The sequence below is a fragment of the Psittacula echo genome (assembly GCF_963264785.1).
Source record: "Psittacula echo genome assembly, chromosome: 25".
Lineage (NCBI taxonomy): Eukaryota > Metazoa > Chordata > Aves > Psittaciformes > Psittacidae > Psittacula > Psittacula echo.
The window spans coordinates 1,091,606-1,114,940 of NC_137760.1; the positions used below are offsets into that span (position 1 = coordinate 1,091,606).

Sequence of the window (23,335 nt, forward strand, 5' to 3'; positions counted from 1 at the left end):
GCAGAAAGTGGGGGAAAAACCAGCTCCTCAGTGTACTGCTTTGTGGTTTTGAACCTTACAGCAGCTCAAGCTGGGGTTAAATGCTCCCTAATGTGGAGTTTTGCTTTGATTTTGGTGCTGAAGTCTTTTTTAAGGAACAAAATGCTGATATATTTAGTCTGGCAGACAGCGAGGGCTGCAGTGCACTAGTTGAAAGATTGTTGATCTTGCCAGCTCCTAAATGTGCATTACAGTTGCTGCGATCCTTATGGATGCAAAACCAGGGCCACTTCCTGCTATGTCCATGTAGCAGTGAGGATCTTCATGCTCTTTTCAGCCCTATTTTGAGGGGAGAAGAACTGGTTTTGCTTGGACTGCTCCGTTTTCAAGGATTATGCTGGAGAGCCAAGGTGGTGATGGCTTTTCTTGCAAATCGTCTATAAATTATGAGGGAAATCATGGGCTTTCTGAAGGCATGAGGGTTATGGATTGTCAGATGTCCAGGGGGAGCTGGGCATCACCTATGTGTCTTCCTGGTTTCCCTCTTGCAATGGACTGCAGTCAGCATCTGCTGTGTCTTTGTTCCCAAATAATGCTGCATTTTCCCGCTGTTCCTAAAGACTGTGAGCTCAGCTCTTTCTTGGGCTGGATTTCTTGGAAAACAGTGGGTTTTGCTACCTGCGACCCTCATCTGATGGAGCATTTGAAAGCTACATTCAGGCATCAGTTTCCTAATAGCTGGGTACAGACAGCACCCTGTGGACTTGTGCCCAACATGGCCACGTTTGTTTATAACTCAGATACCAAACCTGGATATTAAAGATTAGCCTTGATTTCGATAGGCACACAGCAGGCTGGGTTGTGTTGCATAAACCTTGCCTTTTATGTCTTGGCTTGTATGGCTGTATGGCAGAAATGGAGACCAAGAGGGAAATAGTCAGGGACAAAATCAGTGCACAGTGAACAATGGCCAAAGCTCTGGAAAGAGCAGGAAAACCATCCTGCACCAAGGGTTAAGTTCTTGATTTTTGGGAAGAGCTGGTGCTTTCAGAGGAGTTTGGCAACAGAGCTGGGCTGGGTCAGCTTGGAGAAGAGAAGGCTCCTGAAGGGGAGACCTTAGAGCAGCTCCAGTGCCTAAAGGGGCTGCAGGAAACCTGGAGAGGGGCTTGGGACAAGGGCCTGTAGGGACAGGACAAGGGGAATGGCTTGAACCTGCCAGAGGGGAGACTGAGATGAGCTCTTAGGCAGAAGCTCTTCCTGTGAGGGTGCTGAGGTGCTGGCCCAGGGTGCCCAGAGAAGCTGTGGCTGCCCCATCCCTGGCAGTGTTCAAGGCCAGGTTGGACACAGGGGCTTGGAGCAAGCTGCTCCAGTGGAAGGGGTCCCTGCCTGTGGCAGGGGTTGGAGCTGGACGAGCTTTAAGGTCCCTTCCAACCCAAACTATTCCATGATTCTATGACTCACTCCTATTTATTTTTTGAGGTTTTAACTAAAGCCGAGGAACAAAAACATTTTCAAACCTGAATTTCTCTTTTTTGCTGCACTGTTGCAAGATGCAGCCGTGTCCTGCTTGGTAAAGCCATGAACCATATCACCTTGGTCTTCTTCCTGAAGCAACCCCTGTTTCTAGCACTTTAGCTCGGTGCAGCACTTTGTGTATCATCTCTTCCTACAAGATACCAGGTGCTTGGTTAATTATAGTCCTTAATTATGGGATTCCTAAACGATGCCTGGCCTGTTAGAAGCTGATTTAGCTTCTTTAGGAGCTGATTTTGCTGGTGGTGAAGTGGTGCCCCTCCAGTGGGACCACATGAGCTGGCTCTTACCAAATACACATCACAAGGCTCCTTGATGGGTGGTTAATTAAAAACCCGGATGGTTTGGTGAATGAAGTGGTGTTTTCCTGCAACAGTGCTTTGGTTTTGCCAAGCTTGGAGAATAATTTAGGGGCATGCAGGTACCCGTGCTGCTTTTGGCAATGGGGTATTTGAATAAACCAATGGCCAAATGGAATATCCTGGTAATAAATTACCTTTCCCTCCCCCCTTTATTATTTCTTTTAACTTGCTTTAGGATTTTTCCTAAGGTTTCCATGGTAACTTTCCACCTTCTTTTCTCTGGCGAGTCTCAAAAGTTGCTGATGGACTTGGGGAGACAAGTGCGAGCTGAGCAGAGCTTTGCTCTCCATCCTCTGCAAAGTTGGATGTGAGACCTATCACATTAGGAGACTGGTGGGTTTGGGCTGCAAGAACATCAGACCTTCTAGTTTAAGTCCTTTACATCATCAGGGCATTGATTTCCAGCCTGAATGTTGCCACAATCAATCCTCAGAGGCATGAAATACTACCCGTACTCCGACGGCTCCTTAACGGGAGACCTTAGAGCAGCTCCTGTGCCTAAAGGGGCTGCAGGAAACCTGGAGAGGGGCTTGGGACAAGGGCCTGTAGGGACAGGACAAGGGGAATGGCTTTAAACTGGCAGAAGATAGAGTTAGGTTAGATACCTGAACTATTCCATGATTCTATAACGTTTTCTTCCATTGCATCCATTTTACCCATTTTGCCTGTACAGATCTTGGCCATTCGAATTGCTTTTGGTTTCTTTTTCTTTTTCGAATCCTCTCTTCCTCCCTTCCCTGATTAGGACTGAGATCTTTAGAAGAGATTTACAGGTCCCTGGGGAGCTTATAATGAAATTTATCTGGTTTTTAAGTGTTTTGAAGCAGCTTTTGGTTCCCAGGTCTCCCTTGTTGTGGTTAACCACTGACAGACGACCCAGCCTGACTTGGAGCAGGGCTAATCCTTCCCTTTCTCTTTTCAGTTCTTCTGGGTTCTTCTGGCAATCTTTCTCATGGAGCTGCTGCTGCTGTTCATTGAAATCATCTTTGAAAACAAGGTGGGTGCAGTCAGCAGGTCTTTGGGTGCTGAACGGTGACAAACTGCAACCCCATGTGCCATCAGGGGGGAAAACCATAGAATCCCAACCTGGCTTGGGTTGGAAAGGACCTTAAAGCTCGTCTAGCTCCAACCCCTGCCAGGGGCAGGGACACCTTCCACTAGAGCAGCTTGCTCCAAGCCCCTGTGTCCAACCTGGCCTTGAACACTGCCAGGGATGGGGCAGCCACAGCTTCTCTGGGCACTCTTAAAGCTCCTCACCTCAAGCACGGTAACTGTCGGCTTGCGTTTGCAAGGTCAAGTTTGAGTTAGAGCTGATGGTGAATGCTTCCGACGTGTGTCCTTCCTGGCTGCCTGCCTTCTGCTGAAGGAACCCTGCCATGTTCAATTTAATCGTACCCCTGCAATCTATCAAGCTATTAAATAGCTAATCTCAATCTCTGCTGGCTCACTGGATGCACGAGGCAAGAGAACAGCACCTGAAACACCTCCTTTAGGGCTCTAAAAATTGATTCCCCTATGCACAAAGATGCTTTCAAGCCCATCAAGGTTGGGCATTATGTGCTTGGTTAGCCCCAAAGACAAGTTGGGGTTGGGAATTATGTGCTTAGGGAACACCAAAGGCAATTTGGGATTTGGAGTGATGTGCTTGGTGAGCACCAGTGACAGGTTGGGATTGGAAGGGAAGTGCTTGGCAGGCCTCAAAGTTGAAAGGATGCAATAGGGAAGGACACTGCCTTTTGGATGCTGCAGTCAACTTCATCCAGCAGGTTCCCAGAGCTCTCCAAAACCCTCTTATCCCTGAAAACCACAGTATACCGATGGAGAGATGTTCTTTGAGGAAAATCAGATTGCGTGAGTCCTCCCATATAGAAAATCAATGTGTGCTGCCACATAGAGGCTGTATTATATGGAATTAATCTTTAAATCTCTCTGCTTTGTTCCATCTTTGAGCCCTATGATGATGCTCAGCACCATCCTGCACTGCAGGAATGCAATTGGAAAACACTGGTACCATCAGGAGAGGGGATTGCAGCTTTGTAACTAAACTCCTGGATTGAGTAGAAACCATTAAAATCTGAATTGTCCCTTAATTTAAATGTATTGGGCAATATCAAAACCTAATTAAAAATCAAACAATGAGGGAGAGCGAAAAGAGATCCGACAAGTGATGAATTCACTTGCCCTGAAATTGTTTCAGAGGCACAAATCTGCATTTGGAACAATGGCTGTTTATTAAACTTGTTGAAAGCACATTTAATTGGATTTTTATATTAAATAAGCAGGGACAAGGAAGTAATTTAGTGGCCTTGGAGCTACTGAGCGTTGAAATGGGCTCTGTTCATATGCAAATGGCTTTGGGGAGATTATTGGAGATAATGGGTTTGGTGTCCTCGAAGGGAAGAGGGTGGAGAGGTCCCCTAAACAAGAACTGAATGATTTAACCCTGCGACATCTACCGCCCACCTTAAAACCAAGGTTTAATTCCAGAGGCTGCCTCCAGGCTGGCATCTTGGAGGGCAATGGGATTGGGGGATGAGATGAGCCTATCGGGGCTAAACCAAGCAGAGAACGGTAAAACCCGGGTTTTGCCCATTGTGTTGGGCTTAGAGGTGGGCAAACCAGGGATGAGCATTTGAACAAACCTAGATGCGAGCAATTCCTTGCAGGTTTTTCACATCCCTTCGGCTGCTCCCTCGCTTTGTCTGCCTCTCTGACGTGCCTTCATTTCTCTTTCTTTCTCCCCGTTCCCGGTTTGCCCAACCTCTAATTTTCATGTCAGAGTGAGTTATGAAAAACAGCGTTTTCTTCCCCCCCCCCCTCCTTTCCCCTGCTTCCAGCTCAGATAGAACAAGTTCCTTTTCCCTTCATTAATAGTTCTGGTTGGTGCTTTGTCAGGAGTCCATGGCAAACCTGTACCGGGCTCTGCACAGGCCGTTCTGAGCCTTCGTTCCCAGCTCACTAATAAGCTTCCCAGGCATCTGTAAAAGACATTTTCTATTCAATTAGTGTTTAATGTGAAGTGCCTGAATGTGTCAAAGTGTCCTTGGAGATAGGGCTGAAGGAGCAGCAGGGAGAGCCCCAGCCTTGGCTGCACCGTTCCCTTTCAGGGTGTGATTGAATTGCTGAATGAGTTGTTGGGATTAGGAGTGATTGAGGGCTCTGATGAGGTCTCTGCTCCTGCCTGTAGCTCATCCCATGGATAAATCACCCTGCAGCCAGCCGTGTTGGCTGTCACAGTCCCTTCCACCTCTTCCAACCCTAATGCAGCAGAACACCCTCCCCACCAGTGATTAAAATCCAATGGGATTGTGAAGGGAGGGAGATTGTGAAGAAGTCGCCTTAGTAATGAAATGTAACAGGAAAAATCAGGTGGGTCTGCTTGCATGTGCAGGGAGCGGGGAGGTGCGATGGGTGCTGCTCACCTTGAGAGCTCAGAAATGGTGCTGCTAACTCTAAATGATGAATTTTGCCCCAAGATGCTTGTCGCGGCATGCAGGTTCAATTCTTACTGCAGTAACAGCAGGCAACACTTGCTATGGAAAATCCTTCATGTTTTGCATGCTTTTCCCTGTGACTTTCCCATGTGCAAGCTGTGTTTTGGGTTTTGCTCTGTCTCCAGATGAATGCAGTTTTCCACTCCAACATCCAAGAGGGCATCAGGCACTATTACGATGACCTTGACTTCAAGAACATCTTGGATTTTGTACAAGAAAAGGTTTGGCTGTGGAGGAGGCATTGGGGGGGCCTGGGGGTAAAGGAATGGTCAATCTGTGCCTCACTGAAGCATAAGTGATAGTTTCTGTTGTGTTTTTAGAGTATATTCCCATCCCTGGGCTGCTTTGCTTGATCCATCTCAAATATCTTGATCTTTTGAGGTTGACACTGCTCTGTTTGCACAGTTTTGCCTTGTGCTGCTCTCCAAGCTCACCCCACAGGCCTCTTTAGTGAGTTATTCTGCTGCAAAGAGCATCTTCTCCACACCATGGTATGGACCATACCAGGGTATTTCTATTTCCCAATCTCAATGAGAAACTGGTGTCCAACACCTGAAAGCTTTTTGGTCACTACCCCAAACTGCATAGAGAGAGACTGAGGAGTAAAACAACATGTGCTAAAGCTGCTTCAGGGCTGCAATGAGCTTAGATAGGCACCTTAGGTAAGTCTCTTTACTTGTGATGTCCTCAGTAGCTGGCCAAGCCCTTGTCTCAATGGGAAAACTGGGGATAAGGTGTTTTCATGCAGTAGCTGGAAGGAGAGGAGACCTCTCCATGGGCAGCACCAGGAGCAAGAGCTATGTCCAGGCCAATTTTGGGGCTTGGCACAGTCTGCTTTAACTTCTTTAGGTGTGTAGTTGCATATCCTGGCTCATATTGATTGCTTGGAACCTGCCAGGATTGGCAGGATCCATGTCCCATCCTCAAGGCAACCTGCAGGCCGATGAAGTTATTTTAAGCTAAATATGTTATTTTAAGCTAACTTTTGCTACGCTGCAGCTGTATTTCATGCACCATGTAGCTTGTTTGAGGTCCTAAATATTAAATGAAGTGTTAAATTAGTTGTTAAATTAAGTGTTAAATACGTCTTCCTAATTCCCACCATTGAGCCCTGGTTAGATGTGTTTCTCTTGAAAGCCAAGATTTAGCTTCAGCAAAGTATTGATGCGTCACCCTGAGCATTAAACAGCCAAAGAAAGTCAGGATTTGAAGGTATTCTCCACACCATTAAGTGTATGTTGGTTGGCTCTAATCTATCATTTGGTTTTCCCAATTTCCTGGGCATTTGGGGTATGTTGGTTTGCTCATGTTTTGCTGAGGATATTTGGTTCACCCGTTCTTTGTGTAATTGTGGGAGTGAAGCACTTGGCTCAAAGCATTTGGTGAATGAAAATAGAAGTGGAAAAACCCCCAAACTTGAGATCTGACAGGGATGTTCTGTTTGCTGAACTGGTTTTGGAGAGCAGAACTAGGCTTTGTCAGCAAAGCTGCTTTCAGATGAACTTTGAATGTTCTCACCTTGGCCAGATTTCTCTTCTTTCATTATTGCTTGAAGCATCATAAATCTGTGAATCTTATCTCTCACTTTGAAGAAAAGGAGACTGTGAAGCTCCTTTGATGTAGCTGGAATTTAAAGCCAGTGATGCCCTCCACACTCCCCTCTCTTGGCTTCAAAACCTTCTTTTGACTCTTGGAGTCATCATTACCAAATTGAGCACATTAAGAATCCTGGGAGTGCTCTGAAGGTCTCAAGATATGACTGATTCTGAGGAAGATTTGAATCTTTCCAAGCTTTACTCCGGCCTCTCGAAGAGGATGCTATAATTTGGACCTCTCTGAATGATAAATGAGCAGTAGAAAGTCCATGCTGGAGCCATCCTCAATGAACCTTGGCAAGGAGGTTAGACCACAGATCTCCAGATAAAGCAGATAGAGCTGCAGGAAGGTTTGTGTGACTCCAAGCAAGTGAGGATCAGGCACTTATCTTTTCATCTCACCCTATTTTTACATTTTTCCCTATCTACTTCTTCACTTGGATGTTATTAAAAGTTTTCAGGGAAAGATCTTCATCTCAAAGTCTCTCTCTGTTCTCAAAGAACTTCTGGCCATTTAGAGTGTTGATAAGTCTTCAACAGTAGCATCTTTTATCTTGTAAGAAGGAGATTTACAAGAACATGCAGCTCTGTGCTATGAGCTTTTCTGTTTATTATCCAGGAGCAGCAGCAATGTCAGTGATTGAAATGCAGAGTTGTTTCATCCTGAGGGACTGGAGAGAAGCAATGCAGAGGAATAACGGCTTTGAAGAGAAGGGGGATTGGGTTTATGGGACCTGAGCAGCCCAGTTCCCTTTGAGATGCTGAAAACTTGCAGTTAGCCTGGATGGATTGTACCCAGACCTGCTCTTTTGCGAAAACACAAGCTCAGAGCAGCCTGTTATCATTTTGGGGTAATTTTTGCCTTTTTCCTTATTAAAATCCTTGCCTACGCAACGGTTAGCTGGCACACAGGCAAAACCACACTATGCTCCTTAGGATTTGAATTTTGCTTCAACTGCCTCTCAAGTGATGCTTTAAACTGGAGCCAGCTGTCTTCACACACTGACACCAGTATCGTACAGTAAAAAGAACCAGTAATTATGGTCTGAAGTGCCACACATTCATATTTTACATGCCAGGATGCAAATAGTGTGGTTTTACCTGTTGACACCTTCCTCAGTCTGACTGCCTGTGAGCAAATAGACACGGAAATGCACTGCCCTAAAGGAAATAATACTTAGGTTTTTATCCCTCATTTTTGCTGCACTGCTGCCTTTGCAGCCCTAGGATGTGAGGCTGGAGACCACGATGACTCAAAAGCCCAGGTTTGCCTCAAGTCAGTAACTGGAGCTCTCCACTGCTCCTCGTTTTATCCTTCTTTAATGGGTTGCTAAGAACAGGTAGAAGAGGAGAGCTCACGCTGCTTCACGGCGCACAGGATTTGAATTTCAAAGAGCTGCTGGTGCTGCTGTTCTTGTTCGAACCCGAGTGGCTCCAAACTCAAAGTAAGGCTCGAAGCAATGGATGAGGGTGTTGGGCTTGCAAAGCTCTTCCTGTCTTCTTGGGGAAGATTAAAGGCAGCTTTCACCAGCATGGCTCGATTGAGAATGATGGTTTTAGCTGTTCCAAGTCTGTATCTCACTGGTGCTGACAGTGGTCCATAATACTGAGAGCTCCTCAGATGCAACCTGCAAGGCTCTTTCCATGGGCTGTCTTTAATTTTATTTCTTGTTATGCTCATTTGAGCTCCAGGAGCCTGCATGAAAGTAAAACCCACACTGAAGTCTGCCCCAGCTTATATATACAACAGTAGTTGCAGCTAAACTTCTCTTTGCAGAGAAGAAACCACCCCCATGAGGCTTCCTGACAGCTAGAAAGCCTTGTTGTAAGGATTTTGGACCAATTTTTGTGCAGTTATAAAAGCATTCTTTGCAGCATGGGGATATCAAATGGGTAGCGCTAACAAATAGCCCTTGAGGTGTTTTTCTCCCCTTCTTTCTAGGTCACTCCTCAAGCTGACCTCCCTCACTGATTCAAGTAAGATTAAAAGCAATAGAGAAATTAAAGGGAGGAAGTTAGAAACCAGTTGTAAAAGTGTGGGTTGGCTGCTGCTGGCTGTATCTGCCCATTTGGGCATGGGAGGAGGCCAGGAGCGCCCCAAGAACTGGTAGCTTGTCCTCCTCATGTTGGCCACGTATTGCCACCAGCCCATCAGCAGCAGGGGGAGCAGATGCTGCCAGGGTAAAACCTCTTCCCCAGACCTGCTCCTTGATAGTATGCTGCTTAAAGAAATGAGGAAAACGTGTTTTTTCTCTGTTTTATCCAGCACACTCACCTCTCCTGCTCACTTCAGGCTTTTCTTTGAGGGAAACATGTAAAGATTCAAGCTTGTTTACCAAGAGGAGAGATGACTCTGTATATAATAAGCCCATTTTTATTCTGTGGAGAACAGAAAATGACTTCCATTAAACTTCTTTTTTTTTCTTCATTGTGTGAACAGAAGAAAAAAGCATCTTTTTTTCCTTTGTAGCTGTAGCATTTGATCTCTAATTTAACTTGACGGGAAGAGAAATCCCTGTTACACTGTGAAGCTTTATTAGCATTTTGTCAACTGGCACCAACCAGCTGAGCTGCCTTCAAGGGCTAAGAAATACATCCATTCAAGGTGCTGAAAGAGCCAGATCTCCTGCACATCCCAGGAATAGGATAGATTAGTCACCTGTAATTAAATCAGTGAAGCATGAATGAGCCTGATCTTTCCTAGGTGAAAGCAGGGGCGTCTCCAATGCATGCGTGGAGGCATTTCTAACTTCTGCACACCTCTAAAACTGGGCTAAACACCCACTTTTCTGCTTTTACACAGTTTCTTCAACTTCCCATTCAGGGTCTTGGAAAGCAGGAGATAACTGGGGTTGTCAGTGGTGTTGCAAAGTGACTTTGGGAGATGCACGGCAAGGGAGGAGGGGAGATGTGTCGATGGGCTGGAGGGGTTGGGGTTGGTTCAGTTGTACATCTCATGCTCTCCTTTTCTTCTCTTGGCAGTTTTCTTGCTGTGGTGGGGATGAGTACCGGGACTGGGAGGTTAACCAGTACCACTCCTGCAATGGCAGCGGGCCGCTGGCGTGTGGAGTGCCCTACACATGCTGTATCAGAAAGGTAAGGCTGTATCAGGAAGGTAAGGCAGCCAAGGCATGAAAGTGGATCTGTTTCAATCAGTATTTCAGCAAAACACCTTCTTCCAGTGTGTTATTCCTGCAGATTTCTGTGCTGCAGCATCTTGCAGAGTGATTTGAGAGCACATCAGTGTGAGACACTAAAGAAACTATGAAACATAGCATAGAGTCTTGCAATGGTTTGTGTTGGAAGGGACCTTAAAGCTCATCCAGTTCCAACCCCCTGCCGCAGGCAGGGACACCTTCTACTAGACCAGGTTGCTCCAAACCCCATCCAGCCTGGCCTTGAATATATATATATGGGCTACATTATTTTAATAGGCTTTGCTGTTTTAATGCAGAATAAATACTGGGCTATTATTCGCATTCATATCACGCTGAGGAGTTGTTAGAAATGTCGAGTTCCTGGTTTTCATCCTAATGTGTGACACAAAACGGTTTGGAGGATCTTTTGCAAAGAAATAGCAGCATCTTAAAATGACTTGGCTGCCTCCCAGCATTGATCTGAATGAGCTGATGTCCTTTCCTCTTCTGTCCAAGAGGACATTTTTCTCCAAGAGGACCTGAAAGGAGGCTGTAATGAGGTGGGATTGGCCTCTTCTCCCGAGTAGAAAGTGATGGGACAAGAGGAAACTGCCTCAAGCTGCACCAGGGCAAATTTAGATGGAGCTGAGGAACAATTCCTTGCCCAAAGGGTGCTCAGGCATTGGAACAGGCTGCCCAGGGCAGTGCTGGAGTCACCGTCCCTGCAAGTGTTCACACACCGTGTAAGTGAGGCCCTCAGTGCCATGGGTTAGTGGTGGCCTTGGCAGTGCTGGAGAACAGTTGGACTGGATGAGCTTAAAGGGCTTTTCCAATCCGGTTGATTCCATGATTCTCAGCCTGCTGCTGCAGGGTTTAGTGCTATGTGGGGATCATGTTGTTGGTGTCTGCTCCTAATGAGGACATTTTGGAGGGTACTGCTGAAAATGGGGCCTGGGGAGGTGTTTGCATAGAAAGCCACCCTTGTGCAATGGAGTAAGAACCATCTCATGGGCAACTGCCCTTGCAAGGCTGCATTCCCAACACACTGAATTGGGTCGGATGGAGATGGAGAGAGCAGGGAGTGGATTTTCAGAGCCATTAGGGTCTCCTGTGCTGATTTTCACATCTGAACATCAAGACACTCCCCACCAAGCAGTGCTTTTCTGCTGAGATTAAGCTAAGTGCTCTGACACCCGCTTGTTGAATACAACCGTCCACCTCATCGCAATCAATCTAACACATGCTATGAATAAAATGCCAGGAGCTGGGCCAAGACGGGGGGAAAAGTGCAAATATCCCTGGTTGCTGTGACCAGAAATGCCATAAATGGTGGTAAATTAGTATTTGCTGAGCATAATCCTGGTTACAAAACCTCCTCAAGGTTCAGGGCATCAGGAGCATCAACGTTGCCTCTGACTTTATTAGTAATAACAATGCACCGGGCTTTGATAACTGCACAAGGAAAGTAGATCATCAATCTTACATTGTTGTTGGGTTTTTAATGGAAAAAGAGGGAAATCTGTGGTGTTTTAATTATCAGTTGAAGCCTGACATGCAAATCAGCTGCAAATATAATTGTCATCTCTAATCAGGGTCTTGATTAAGAACCCTAAAGCTCCTGAAGATGGAATTAGAAATTCATGTGTTGCCTTTTTGCACTATGAGTGAGGATGTGTTAGAGAGAGTCAAGAGCATTTTTCAGTATTTTTAGGCTCCTCATGGTTTTGGGTGACAATTAGGTAAACAAAAGACCTCAGTGCAGGAGGAAATACTGGAGAGAGAGGAAATCACAGATGATTTCTAGAGTAGGGTAAGAAATAAGGCCAGTTTTTGGCTTCCCATTGCAATGAGCTGGGTGTGGAGGATGCTCGAGTGAAGCCCTGGAGCAGCCAGCTCCTGGGAGGGAAAGTCCACAGTAAATCCTCTCCATTAGTCTCAAGAATTAAAGCACGTGAATGTGGCTCTGACAACCAGAGAGGTTTTATGGGAAGCGAGACCTCACTCAACGCATCTAAATCTCCATAAGAAATAAACCCTGTTCTTGGGCAGCACAATAAGCAGGTAGATAGATGTGGCCTCGTTCTTCAGAGATCTGATTTCGGCACTGCATGGAGTGATAGTGAAGAAATCAGCCTGACACAGTGGCAATAGTACATGAAATAGATTAAAGGAGCCAGCTCCCTTGGGAGATTTCTGCTGCCTGCAACACAGAACAAGCTGATAACAGTGTAGTTTAACCAGCAGAGTGAACATCCCATAACTGCATTTACCATAAGCTCCTGCATGTCTATTTGGAGCTATCTGCTGATATTACAAAGATGTCCTGGGGGTTTTCCTTGTGGGTTGAGAAGATGGGAGAAGCACCTCTGGATGAGAAGGTATCAGTGTGTGATACTCTGGCTGTACCCGGCTGGGTCTCAGTGACACACAAGCCCCACTGAAAACCCTTTCCACCAAAGTCTGTTACTTGAGGGCTGAAGAGAAGATCTTGCATTGGTCATGCAGGTGGAAGGATAACCAGGGACCACCTGGGCACATGTATGAGTTCTTCTGAATTAGGTAAAGGTGAACATGATGGTCTCCCTACTGTGAATAAGCTTTTTATCAACCAGTTATAAATTCACTGGGGTTTAAGGAGAGAAACCCTTCTTTTGTGTTGTCCTTCTTCTCTATTTGTGCCTTCATGCATGAACGATAGAGAGTGAAGCATCTAAACAAAGGTCTTAGAGGACATTTGAGAGTGACGCGAAGTACCAGAAAGGGTCATTTGGAAGCTTAATATTGTGGAAGGGACAAAAGATGCTGAGAGGAGCAAGCCACGAGATACAGCCCCATCCATGCAGGATGCAGGTGGATACTAACTCCATCTGGAGCTATGGACCAGGCTGAGAGAGCTGGGCTGGTTCAGCCTGGAGAAGAGAAGGCTCCTTAAGGGGAAATCTTAGAGTAGCTCCCAGTGCCTAAGGCACCTGCATCTGCTTGAGGATGTGAAACTGGATCCTTATCTCTGCTTTTCTGCCTGTTTTTCCAATGTATTTGTGCCTTTCCAGGGAAGGAGCAGCAGAGCTGTGCTTCTGCCAAGTGCAGTGTCCAAATGCTTTGTGAAGTGTCACCGCTGACACTTGGCACTGCTTTTGAGCAGAAAAGCAGTTGGTTAAATAGAAAGTGCAAAGCTTGCACTCCTCTGCCCTCAGGGGCTTTTAAATGTCTGCGTGTTGCTCTTTTGTGATCTCTAAAGTCATCAAAATGCATTCTGGAAGAATAAAGGCTTCTGCCTTGGTTTATGTTAGAAATTCAATTCAGCTCTGGCTTTCTCTTCTATGCAAGACCTTGACAAAAGTCAAGCAAGGTTAAACCCTCACTTTTCCGTCTTCCACACTTCTCCCAAATAAAAGGAGCTGAGGGAATTACTTGAACAAATTGGCACGACTGGAGGTGACTGAGAAACCCTTCATTATTTAACAGAAGGAGAAAGAAAAGGGATGAATTTGTGCCATAGCCAGATGTGTTCAGACAACCGAAAGCAGGAGTCCATGGAAGTGAGTCTGAAAAGCAAGGACAACTGAAAGCTGTCAAGACAAATGGTTTCTAACGTAAAGCACATGGACATGTACACATTCTTTATACCACTCCAGGTGGCAGCATTTACATTAAGAGCACAGCAACTCCCCCTTATGCTGAAGGCTTCCCGTTTCATGGTCCCAACTCTGGATGAGATGTCTCGCAGCGATGCTGATGGGTGCTTTGCTGCTGATCTCCAGATTTCCCTGCAAGTCTTTCACATTCACAGGGACTAAGAAGTCTCCTTAACTATGCCCAATGTGAAAATAGTGCCTTGAAGTAGTGAGAGATGGGATTTTTGTTAGCGCTGTCAGGAATGTGGTAGGTACAGAAGCTCTTGGTATGGAGGCACTGCAATAATTTCCCTGCCAATTAAAAGAGGAACAAGTTGCAGCTTTAGGGCTGGAGTCTGCCTGGAGGTGCACATTTCTTTATGTTGTGTCTTGCAGGAAAGCATAATCTACATCTAAATGAGTGTGCACATTTCTCTCTTTCATCTCTGTGCCTCCAAAGTGTGGGATGTTTTTGGTTTGTTGTTCAGGAGCTTTTACTGGTTGTCAAAATCATCTCTCTGAAAGCATCATAATTTCAGCACACGATTATTTGATGGGCACAGAGTAGAAATAACGTGGTGTTATGGAAGCTGCTGTTTGAGCCATGAAACAAGCCAAAAACCAAACCCATCATGGATCGATTCTAAGTGTCCAACTAGCTCAGGACGTGCTGGGGCTACTCTGGCTTTGCTTTCTTTTAGGATGAGCAAGAATCAGTTTTGTAACCCAATAGGTACTGTTTTCCATCCTGGGAGAAGCAGAAGAAATACTTTTGAGGTACTGAAAAGCAGCTGGGATTTTTCTCATTAGCTGTAACTCTTGAAACATTCTTGTTGGGCAAAAGATCTAAGCCTTCAGGACGTCTAAAACCTCCACAAAACAGTGGAAGACTTTGGGTAATCCCCTCTTGATTTCTGGAGAGCCCAATATATTTAATCCCTGTGCAATTCCCTTTATTATGAGGGAGAGACGTGACTGAAGGTGTTAGAAAAGGTGGCTGGAATTAAACAAGAAGGAAATAGGGGAATGCTTTGCTAAATGCTCGTGTGATGTGGAGGTGGTCCTGGCTCAAATCACTGCAAAAGTGTTAGAGGGACCTGGACATCCCCTGGAACATCAGAATATGGAGAGAAAAGTCATAAAAAATAAGATCAAATGAAAACCCTAACAGCTTACTGCCAATGTGCGTGGTTTCAGCATTGCATTTGGGCAGCAAAGTGAGGTTTGGGAGTAACTGCTCGGTCAAGGCAACTGGGTGAGATCTTCTGTCTCGTTATCCTTATTTCTTCTATTTCCCCTTTGGCTCCAGGTCCCTGGAGAAGTCATTAACACCCTGTGTGGATACAGGACGCTCAATAAAGAGGTAAGATTGGCTTTTTCCTTCATATATATGAGACTTGCTTCTCTTTCCCACAACCCAAACAGTTACCTGCAGGTGAGCTCTTCCACACCAAGGATGGCGGCTGTTGCAGCTGCGTATGAACTCATTTCTATTGCTTTTCTCTGGCAACTCAGGGGACTGCTCAGGCTTGCAGAGCACAGGCAAGCTCGTGCCATGTTTGGATCGTGGCCTTTCTGGGTCAGCTCCAAGAAATGCTGGTCCTCAGTTGGGTTTGAAGCTTGGTGGTAGGAGAGAAGCTCATTTTGAGGCCTTCAGAGATAACCACAAGACTGTTGTAGCAGAGAGCTGCAGCATCTCTGTGGATCTGCTGTGTAGCTCCCAGGGACAGTTTTTTGTCAAGAAAACCCAGGGAAAGGTCCAGTTCAAGAAATCAATTCCCAAACACTTCCCGTGCCACTCCTCTGGCTTGCAAGAAGGAGCAAACACAAGAAATAACATCTCCCCCCAACCCAACATCTCAATGATGCTTCTCTCTGTTCTTCCAGCGCCTGGAGCTGCTCAATATCATCCATGTACGAGGCTGCATCCACGCCGTTGGGCTCTGGCTCAAAGACAACTTTGAGGCCACTTTGGGCATTGTTTGCTCCCTGCTGCTTCCTCAGGTACGTGGTGGATCCTGTTGGAGTCCTCTCGGCTTCTTTCCCTGTGCTGGAGGAGGAAAAGAATTCATTTTTAGCTAATTCCCCTCCATTTACATCTGAGATTTGTGTCGTGGGTGGCAAATGTCCCAGCACTTTCTAGAGCATCCTTAGCAAAATTCATAGCTTATGACTTCTGGCTGCCTCATAACACACTCCTGAAATCTAATTATTGACCAAGTAATAACATCTAAAAGCAAGGCACGCATAGGTTAGCAAGCCCTTTTATGTTTGTTTTTACAGCTGTCTTCCAATGGAGCATAAATATTAACCGAAATAAACCATAGTCATAAATCTAGCAGAATTTGTAATGCCTCATAAACCCCCCTTGCCATTAATGGTGCCTGAAAATCCACACAATTTTCCAGCACAGGTAATTAAGCTCTTCATCATAGAATCACAGAATGGTTCAGGTTGGAAAGGACCTTAAAGCTCATCCAGTTCCAACCCCCTGCCACAGGCAGGGACACCTTCCATTAGATGAGGTTGCTCCAAGCCCTGTCCAGCCTGGCCTTGAACACTGCCAGGGATGGGGCATTCACAATCACAGAATCACGGATGCTCAACGTGGAGAGGAATTTTGGGGCTTTCCCTTTGCAACACTGTGAAGGAAGGGCGTAAATATCTTGGATCTTTCCAGAATTATCTCTGTCAAAACTGTGATGATTTAGTGTTGAATTTGATCCTTTTTCTGGTTCCTTTTGGGGCTCCCAAGCAAAAGCTTTCTTTTGATCACATTGGATGTAATATTGGGTTTGCCCTGTAGGTGTATAGTTATGCTTTCCAAATATGAGGGGTGGAGTGGGGGTATCTAAATAGGAAGGAAATGATTTTATCTTTTTATGTGTTTCTGCTTGCAGTGAAAAGTAGAATAGTGGTGGAACAAAGCAGAATCTCTTGGAGAAATATGTGTCACACTGAGCTCATATTTCAAAGGATGAGCTTTCATTTTCAAGTCTCACATGGTCCAAATGGAAAACTGAGGTGGGGGGACAATTTTGTACCCAATCCTAACTGTGATGCTCCACATTTCTAAAGTGCTTTCTCCAAAGCATGTGAATGAGCAATGGACTTCTGCTGTGCTGCCACTAGGAAATGCAGCGGGCACAAAAAAGAGGTGAGGAAGTGCCGGGATAGAGGCAACCACTTCCATCTGCCTCACAGGATGTCAAAAGCCCATTACAGGAGCTGCCTGTTGTGTTACCCATTAACCTGCCAACATGATGCTTTTAATTGGGAAGGATGGGGAGAAGAACCAGAGAGGGCAATGAGCCTTGATGAATATCAAGTGCTTTTGAGCAAGTGTTGTGATTTTTCTGTCGTGCCGTTAAATGCTCTTCAGATGAAGAACCTTGTTCTTCCCATCTGCTCACCATTTCTGGGCTTTAAATATAAATCAGATTTGATTCTGTCAAGTTTTGGAGGGAATTAAGTTATAAATGGCCATCTGTGTTGCCAGGAGCTGTCAGCCCAGACACAGCTTCATCCCCAGCGGCTGCCAGCAGAAAGCTGGGGGGAGAATATTGTCCTTGAATTGCTGATCCAAGAGGGAAGGGGTTGGCACTGTTGGTGTGGAGAGGTGACAGTGCCTTGAGCTTTGGGAAGAATAAGCGTATTGAGCTGCCTCATCTTTGTCCTTTGGATCTTTGTCACATCCCGCGCAGGACATGGCCTCTCTGTGTTGCAGCAAGCCGCTTTGGTGGAAAACTTGCAGGATGCCAGGGAGAAGGTTGGGATCATGATCCACATCCTGAGTCCAGCTTTGGGTTTTGCCCAGTTTTCCTCAGTGTTGCAATTCCTTAGGATCAAACTTCAACCTCTACGATGGCGAGCAACGTGAGGGCTCAAATGCTGGGGCTTTGAGCTTGGCTGATATTCATCATACCAACACCTGAGCTTTGTGCTTGGATTTGGGATAAGCAACCCGTTCTTCTTGTGCAGAAAGAAGGAGCCAAGGTGTGTGGGCATCTGTCTAACTGGGCTTGGGGAAAGCTGTAAAGCTGCTGGGTCCTGTTGGGTGCTGAACTGATTGAATGGGTGAGGAGGCAGGTACATCACCAAGCACCAGCTCGGCTCTACCCCAGCTGGTGCAAGGCACAGGGAATGTGTAATTTTATGATTGCTCTTAAATCATTCATGTCTCTGCCTTTTTTAAGCAAGCCATCAAGCAACGGATGGAGCATTTGAGGAGCGGGGAGTGTTCATTTGTCTTACTTCACTCAGAGCAGAGCATGAATGCATCAACCTGATTACTTTTCTGCCTCTCCAGAGTACCTTTAATTCTCTTTATCCTTCTTCCTATGTTTCATTCTCCAGTACCAATCCCATCTCCTCACTGCTCTTCTCAGCCAAACTGTGATGCATTTCGTATCACTCTCAACAAGATCAATTTAGTTGCTGGCACTCAGTGGCAAATCCTCGTTATGGCCTTGTACTCCTTGTGTTTAGTTATGAAGGAAGCCCAAATCCTGCAGCAAAGCAGAGAAATCTCTTTCCTACGGGCTGCATCCATATGTTACATCTATCCAGATTATCCAAGGAGTTTCTAGTGTGTATAAAACCCATTTGTTGATTAAATTGCCAAAGAACCTCATGCTTTGCTCTTTCCCCTTTGCCATGCCCAGGTGTTCCTTCAGCAGCTTTTATATTGACCTCAGGAAAAAGCATCTCTGACTTTTCCACTCCTGTGTCTTTGCAGAGCATGTTTTCTAATGGCATTTCGTCTTCCTTAGCAAGGTGAAGATGTTGCCACTGTAATAAGGCAGAAACAAGTGCACAGAAAGCCCTTCAACCCCTTTTTCTCCCTTCTAAAGAAGCAGAAAGTGGCACAAGGGCGATTAAAAAGAACAAATCTCTGAAAGGTCACTGCTGAGGGTTAATACCTATGGACTCTGCAGTGCAACCACCAGGCTCTGGAGGGAATTAAGTTATAAATGGCCAGGAGCTGTCAGCCCAGTGCAGTAAATTGGTGCTGCCTCTGTTTCACTTTGGTATTTCATCAATCTCCAAAGCTCTACGTTGAGAGCAGTTACAGAGTAATAAGGCATCAGTGCAGAGGTAGATGTTCCCTCCTAAGAGTATAAATCCACAAGATCAACTCTTTCAGTCCTCATAAATGCAGCATCAGATTGCAATGTGCATTTTGCAGGTTGGGCTCTTCATCTCTTGGGGACAGTAATGTTAAACATTTCCTTGTGCAGAGGGCTTTGTATTGCCAAAGTTCCCTTTGTCTTTGCAAGACTCATTTGTATTTTGTTTGCTTTTTAATCTCTTAGTTGCTCAAGGGGCTGGAAGGCGCTATATTCTCTAGTGGCTGATGTGTGCCTAATGTAGTAGAAAAGGGGAATAAAAGGGATTTTTCCCTCTGCAGTGCATGACCCCTGTGCACGCCTGGTCTATAAATATCAATTTTCAGAAGGAAAAATCAATAATAAAAGAAATGCTTGCTTTTTACTTGATTAGCTCTGGGGAAGCTTGATGTGCTTTGACTCTTCTGTTTAGCAGGATCCAGCTTTACAGCCACTCGTACAGGCAAGGAGCTCTGGAGCCAGGAAGGTGTGTTTGGATGGGAAGCAGGGCAGGAATTCTCAAATAGCATCATCTGCAGGGTGTTTTTTTCTCCATGGATGTCACTGCAGGGAATCCCTGACTTTGGGTGTCACTAAAATACAAATAGCATTACCCGTGCAAATTGCAATATATAGATATAGTGCAATTGCTATTGCAATATCGTTGCAATAAATATATATCTATAGCCATAGAGATGCTGCAAGGGCTGGAGCAGCTCTGCTCTGGAGCCAGGCTGAGAGAGCTGGGCTGGGTCAGCCTGGACAAGAGAAGGCTCCTGAAGGGGAGACCTGAGAGCAGCTCCAGTGCCTAAAGGGGCTGCAGGAAACCTGGAAAGGGGCTTGGGACAAGGGCCTGTAGGGACAGGCCAAGGGGAATGGCTTTAACCTGCCAGAGGGGAGACTGAGAGGAGCTCTTAGGCAGAAGCTCTTCCCTGTGAGGGTGCTGAGGCGCCGGCACAGGGTGCCCAGAGAAGCTGTGGCTGCCCCATCCCTGGCAGTGTTCAAGGCCAGGTTGGACACAGGGGCTTGGAGCAAGCTGCTCCAGTGGAAGGGGTCCCTGCCTGTGGCAGGGGTTGGAGCTGGAGGAGCTTTAAGGTCCCTTTCAACCCAAACCATTCCAGGATTCTATGATTCTATCGTCACTTCCCAGTGGGTCTGCATGAATTATTGATTTCCTTGATGTGCAAAGGTCTTTGGATTTATTTTATATGTGCAACTGCTCTTGCACATGCCAAGAGCAGCTTCTCAGTGCTCTTGTACCCCCTTGAGCAAGCCCTCTGCATTGAAATGCCTCAGAAAGCAGCAGACTAGAGCCATTCCGAGGCAGGGCTGGCTTCTCCACTGAATGCCAGCCAGGAAGAACAGGCAATATTCTAACTTTAAATGAGCTACAAGCATCAAGTCCCAAGCAGCTGCTCTCTCCTTGCTTGGTGTTGATTACCATCACGAGGAGGAGGGGGAAATTGGGGACAAAAGCAGCTTTTTCATTTTTTAGCCTCATATTTGATTCATTATCTTAACATTCTCCTCCACAATAATAGCTCCCTTCATATTGCAGTGCAATAAAATCAGCACTCACGTTAGAAATCTCTTTACTTCTGGAAAACACGGTGCCCTTGGTGCCAGAGATATTGAATGCATCTATATTCCTGACAGCTTTTTCCGTTTTCATTAAGTGAAAGAGGGTATTTAGAGGCAGGCTGGGATGGATGCTGGTTCATAACGCAGAGGAGAGTGAAAGCTGTGGGATGCAGGATGCTGATTGAGGACTCGGGCTAATTTTATTCCATTCAAGAAAACCCCAGTACCTCGGACGTGGCATCGCCATTGGGAGGAGCAGGAGGGATGATGTCTCCAAAGCTGCTTTTGCAGAATTGGATTCATTTGCATTCAATTTATTGTCAACACAAACCTTTTCTGTATTAGTGTTTTGTTTAGAAGGGAAAGAAATGACATGCCTCTCCTTTGAACTTGGCGTTGCAAAAGGGTTTACTTGCTTGGTCCTGGATCAGCAGTGGGGTTTTAATCTGCCGAGTGATGACATGTTAATAGCAGTAAATAATGCTAAAGCTTGACATACATTTAAATAGCATTTAAAAACTTCATAAATCCTTAAAGGCTCTGCTGTTGAATATGGATTAGCACAATCTTATTACCCAGATCCATGTGGGAGCTGTTGCTCTGGGCAATTCCTGCTGTTCGTGGAGGGATGGAGCCATCTCCAAGCCTTGGCCTCCTCCATCCCTAATTTGAGCTTCTGCACCTTCTGGGGACCAAAGAGGCGATGGATATGGGGTCGGAGAGCAGGATCCTGGCTGGAATTTCCATGACAGAGTCTCTAGGTTTGTTATTTTTGATTCTCCACCAGAAGCAAGCTCCATCCAAGGTGAGTGTCAGGTTGCATAGCCCAGTTTTGGTCCTTTCCATGCTCTCAGGAACTGAATGCATCCCGCAGAGTTTGAGTCAGGGATGAATGCTGTCTCTGTACACAGGCTGAAATGATTTCACAGCCTATTCAGGAAGGAGTTGCCTGCTGAGATGGATATATAATATTCCAGGCAGCAGTGAATATTCTGAGGGCAGCAGGGAGCTAAACAGATACAGACACAAAAGTTACAGGCACTGTAAGATAACCTGATTTCAGGCCATTTGGAACAAAAGGTGATGCTAAGACGATTCCAGACTTCAGTTTTTCATTCAGCATTTGCAGTTGCCTTTCCCAGCACCCTAATGGCAGGAATCCAGCACTTCTGTAATTGTCACTGTCAGGAAAGCTCTGCAAGCAGGAACCACACAGCAGCCTCCAGCACCTTGTGTGTTTTTTTGGTGATTAATTCCTGTTATCAGTAATTAGATGGGATGTCAAATAAGCAGGATGCTCTTTGAGGATACCTGAGTGCAATTAGGAAAGTGGGAATGGGGCAAGCTCCAACTGAGGACTTAAAGGAAGGACTCTCCATGTTGGGAAAGCATCTTAAAGGAGGTCATATTCTGCTTCTTCTGAATTGTTGATCCTGGGATTCACCTCCAGGTGAATTTGGGAAGGAAAAATAAATATTGAGCTGCTTTGGGGTGGCTTCTGTGCATTGTGCTTGTGTGGATGACAGGATGTTGGAGCACTGTGTCCAGCTGTGGTGTCCCCAACATAAGGACATGGAGCTGTTGGAGCAAGTCCAGAGGAGGCCATGAGGATGCTCAGAGGCTGGAGCAGCTCCTGTATGGAGCCAGGCTGAGAACATTGGGGCTGTTCAGCCTGGAGAAGAGAAGCTGTGTGGAGACCTCAGAGCAGCTTCCAGTGTCTGAAGGGGGCTACAAGGATGCTGGGGAGGGACTCTTCATCAGGAACTGCAGTGACAGGACAAGGGGTGATGGGTTCAAACTGAAACAGGGGAAGTTCAGGTTGGAGATAAGACAGAAGCTCTTCCCTGGGAGGGTGCTGAGGCACTGGCACAGGGTGCCCAGGGAAGCTGTGGCTGCCCCATCCCTGGCAGTGTTCAAGGCCAGGTTGGACACAGGGGCTTGGAGCAAGCTGCTCCAGTGGAAGGTGTCCCTGCCCCTGGCAGGGGTTGGAACTGGATGAGCTTTAAGTTCCCTTCCAACCCAAACCAGGCTGGGATTCTGTGATTGCTCTCAGCAAACACTTGGGTGATTTGCTTTTTCCCCGTGGATTTTTTGCCTCTGTTTTCTGCAGCCTCCTCTGGCCAAAACTTTTCTCTTTCCACTATGGGAACAAAACAGTCTCTAATTTCAGATGCGTTCCAACCCTTTGCTCTTAGCCCCATTTATCTTTCTCTTAATGTTCCCACTTTCCAGACTATTTAATGAATTGATTAGGACCCAGAGAAATGACTAATAATACTTTTTCAGCTCCAAAACCAATGTGCTACGAGAGTTACAGGAGATCCCAGGTGATGGATGGTACAGATGTGACTGGGTTATTTATTGGCTCTTTGCTTCAAGGAATGGTTACGAGGACAAACATGTTGATTACTGCTGAGGAAAAGCCCAGAGGCTCAAGATGGTCTTGTCCTTCTCCATCCCATCTTGTGCATTGAAAGGAGCTATAAAACTGCCCTGTTTAACTGGGCTTACAGGAGAACAAACCTTATTTTTATGGCTCAGTAGTCAAGGAAGGTGAAAGGTTAGTACAAAGATGCAGTTGGCACTGGAAGTGCTCTGATTGCCACTGTGCCCCTTATCAGTACCTGGTCTGCAAATAGCTCTTCACCATGGTTTATCCTCTAACTGTAGCCACCACAGTGTAGCACCGTGAAGGGAACGTCAGTTGAAATCAAAGCAATGTGCTTGCCATCTGGTGCTGATGAAAGTGCTTTTTCCTTCCCTTCTCCTAAAGATTTAAAGTGTATTTTTTAATTCCCTCCAGCCTGCAGGGAAATGGGAAATAAACTGCAGCAATATCTCAAGTTTAGCAAGAGCCTGGACCTCTGCCTCGCTCTTCTCAATGCTCCTGGTGACGTCCAACTAATCCACATCCCTCAGTCATGGTTGATGT

The 23,335-nt window shown here is 46.0% G+C and overlaps 1 protein-coding gene across 1 annotated transcript in view; it reads left to right on the plus strand.

Annotated features, from left to right (window-relative positions):
* Positions 1–23,335, plus strand: part of LOC308230018 (tetraspanin-15-like) — a gene marked incomplete at both ends in the record, with an annotated part of 40,638 nt that overhangs the window by 16,871 nt on the left and 432 nt on the right. The window contains 5 exons of the mRNA XM_080634463.1: positions 2,797–2,871; positions 5,494–5,589; positions 9,946–10,059; positions 15,024–15,077; positions 15,602–15,718. Coding sequence (XP_080490589.1) covers positions 2,797–2,871; positions 5,494–5,589; positions 9,946–10,059; positions 15,024–15,077; positions 15,602–15,718 — 456 coding nt within the window. The remainder of the gene's footprint in view (positions 1–2,796; positions 2,872–5,493; positions 5,590–9,945; positions 10,060–15,023; positions 15,078–15,601; positions 15,719–23,335) is intronic.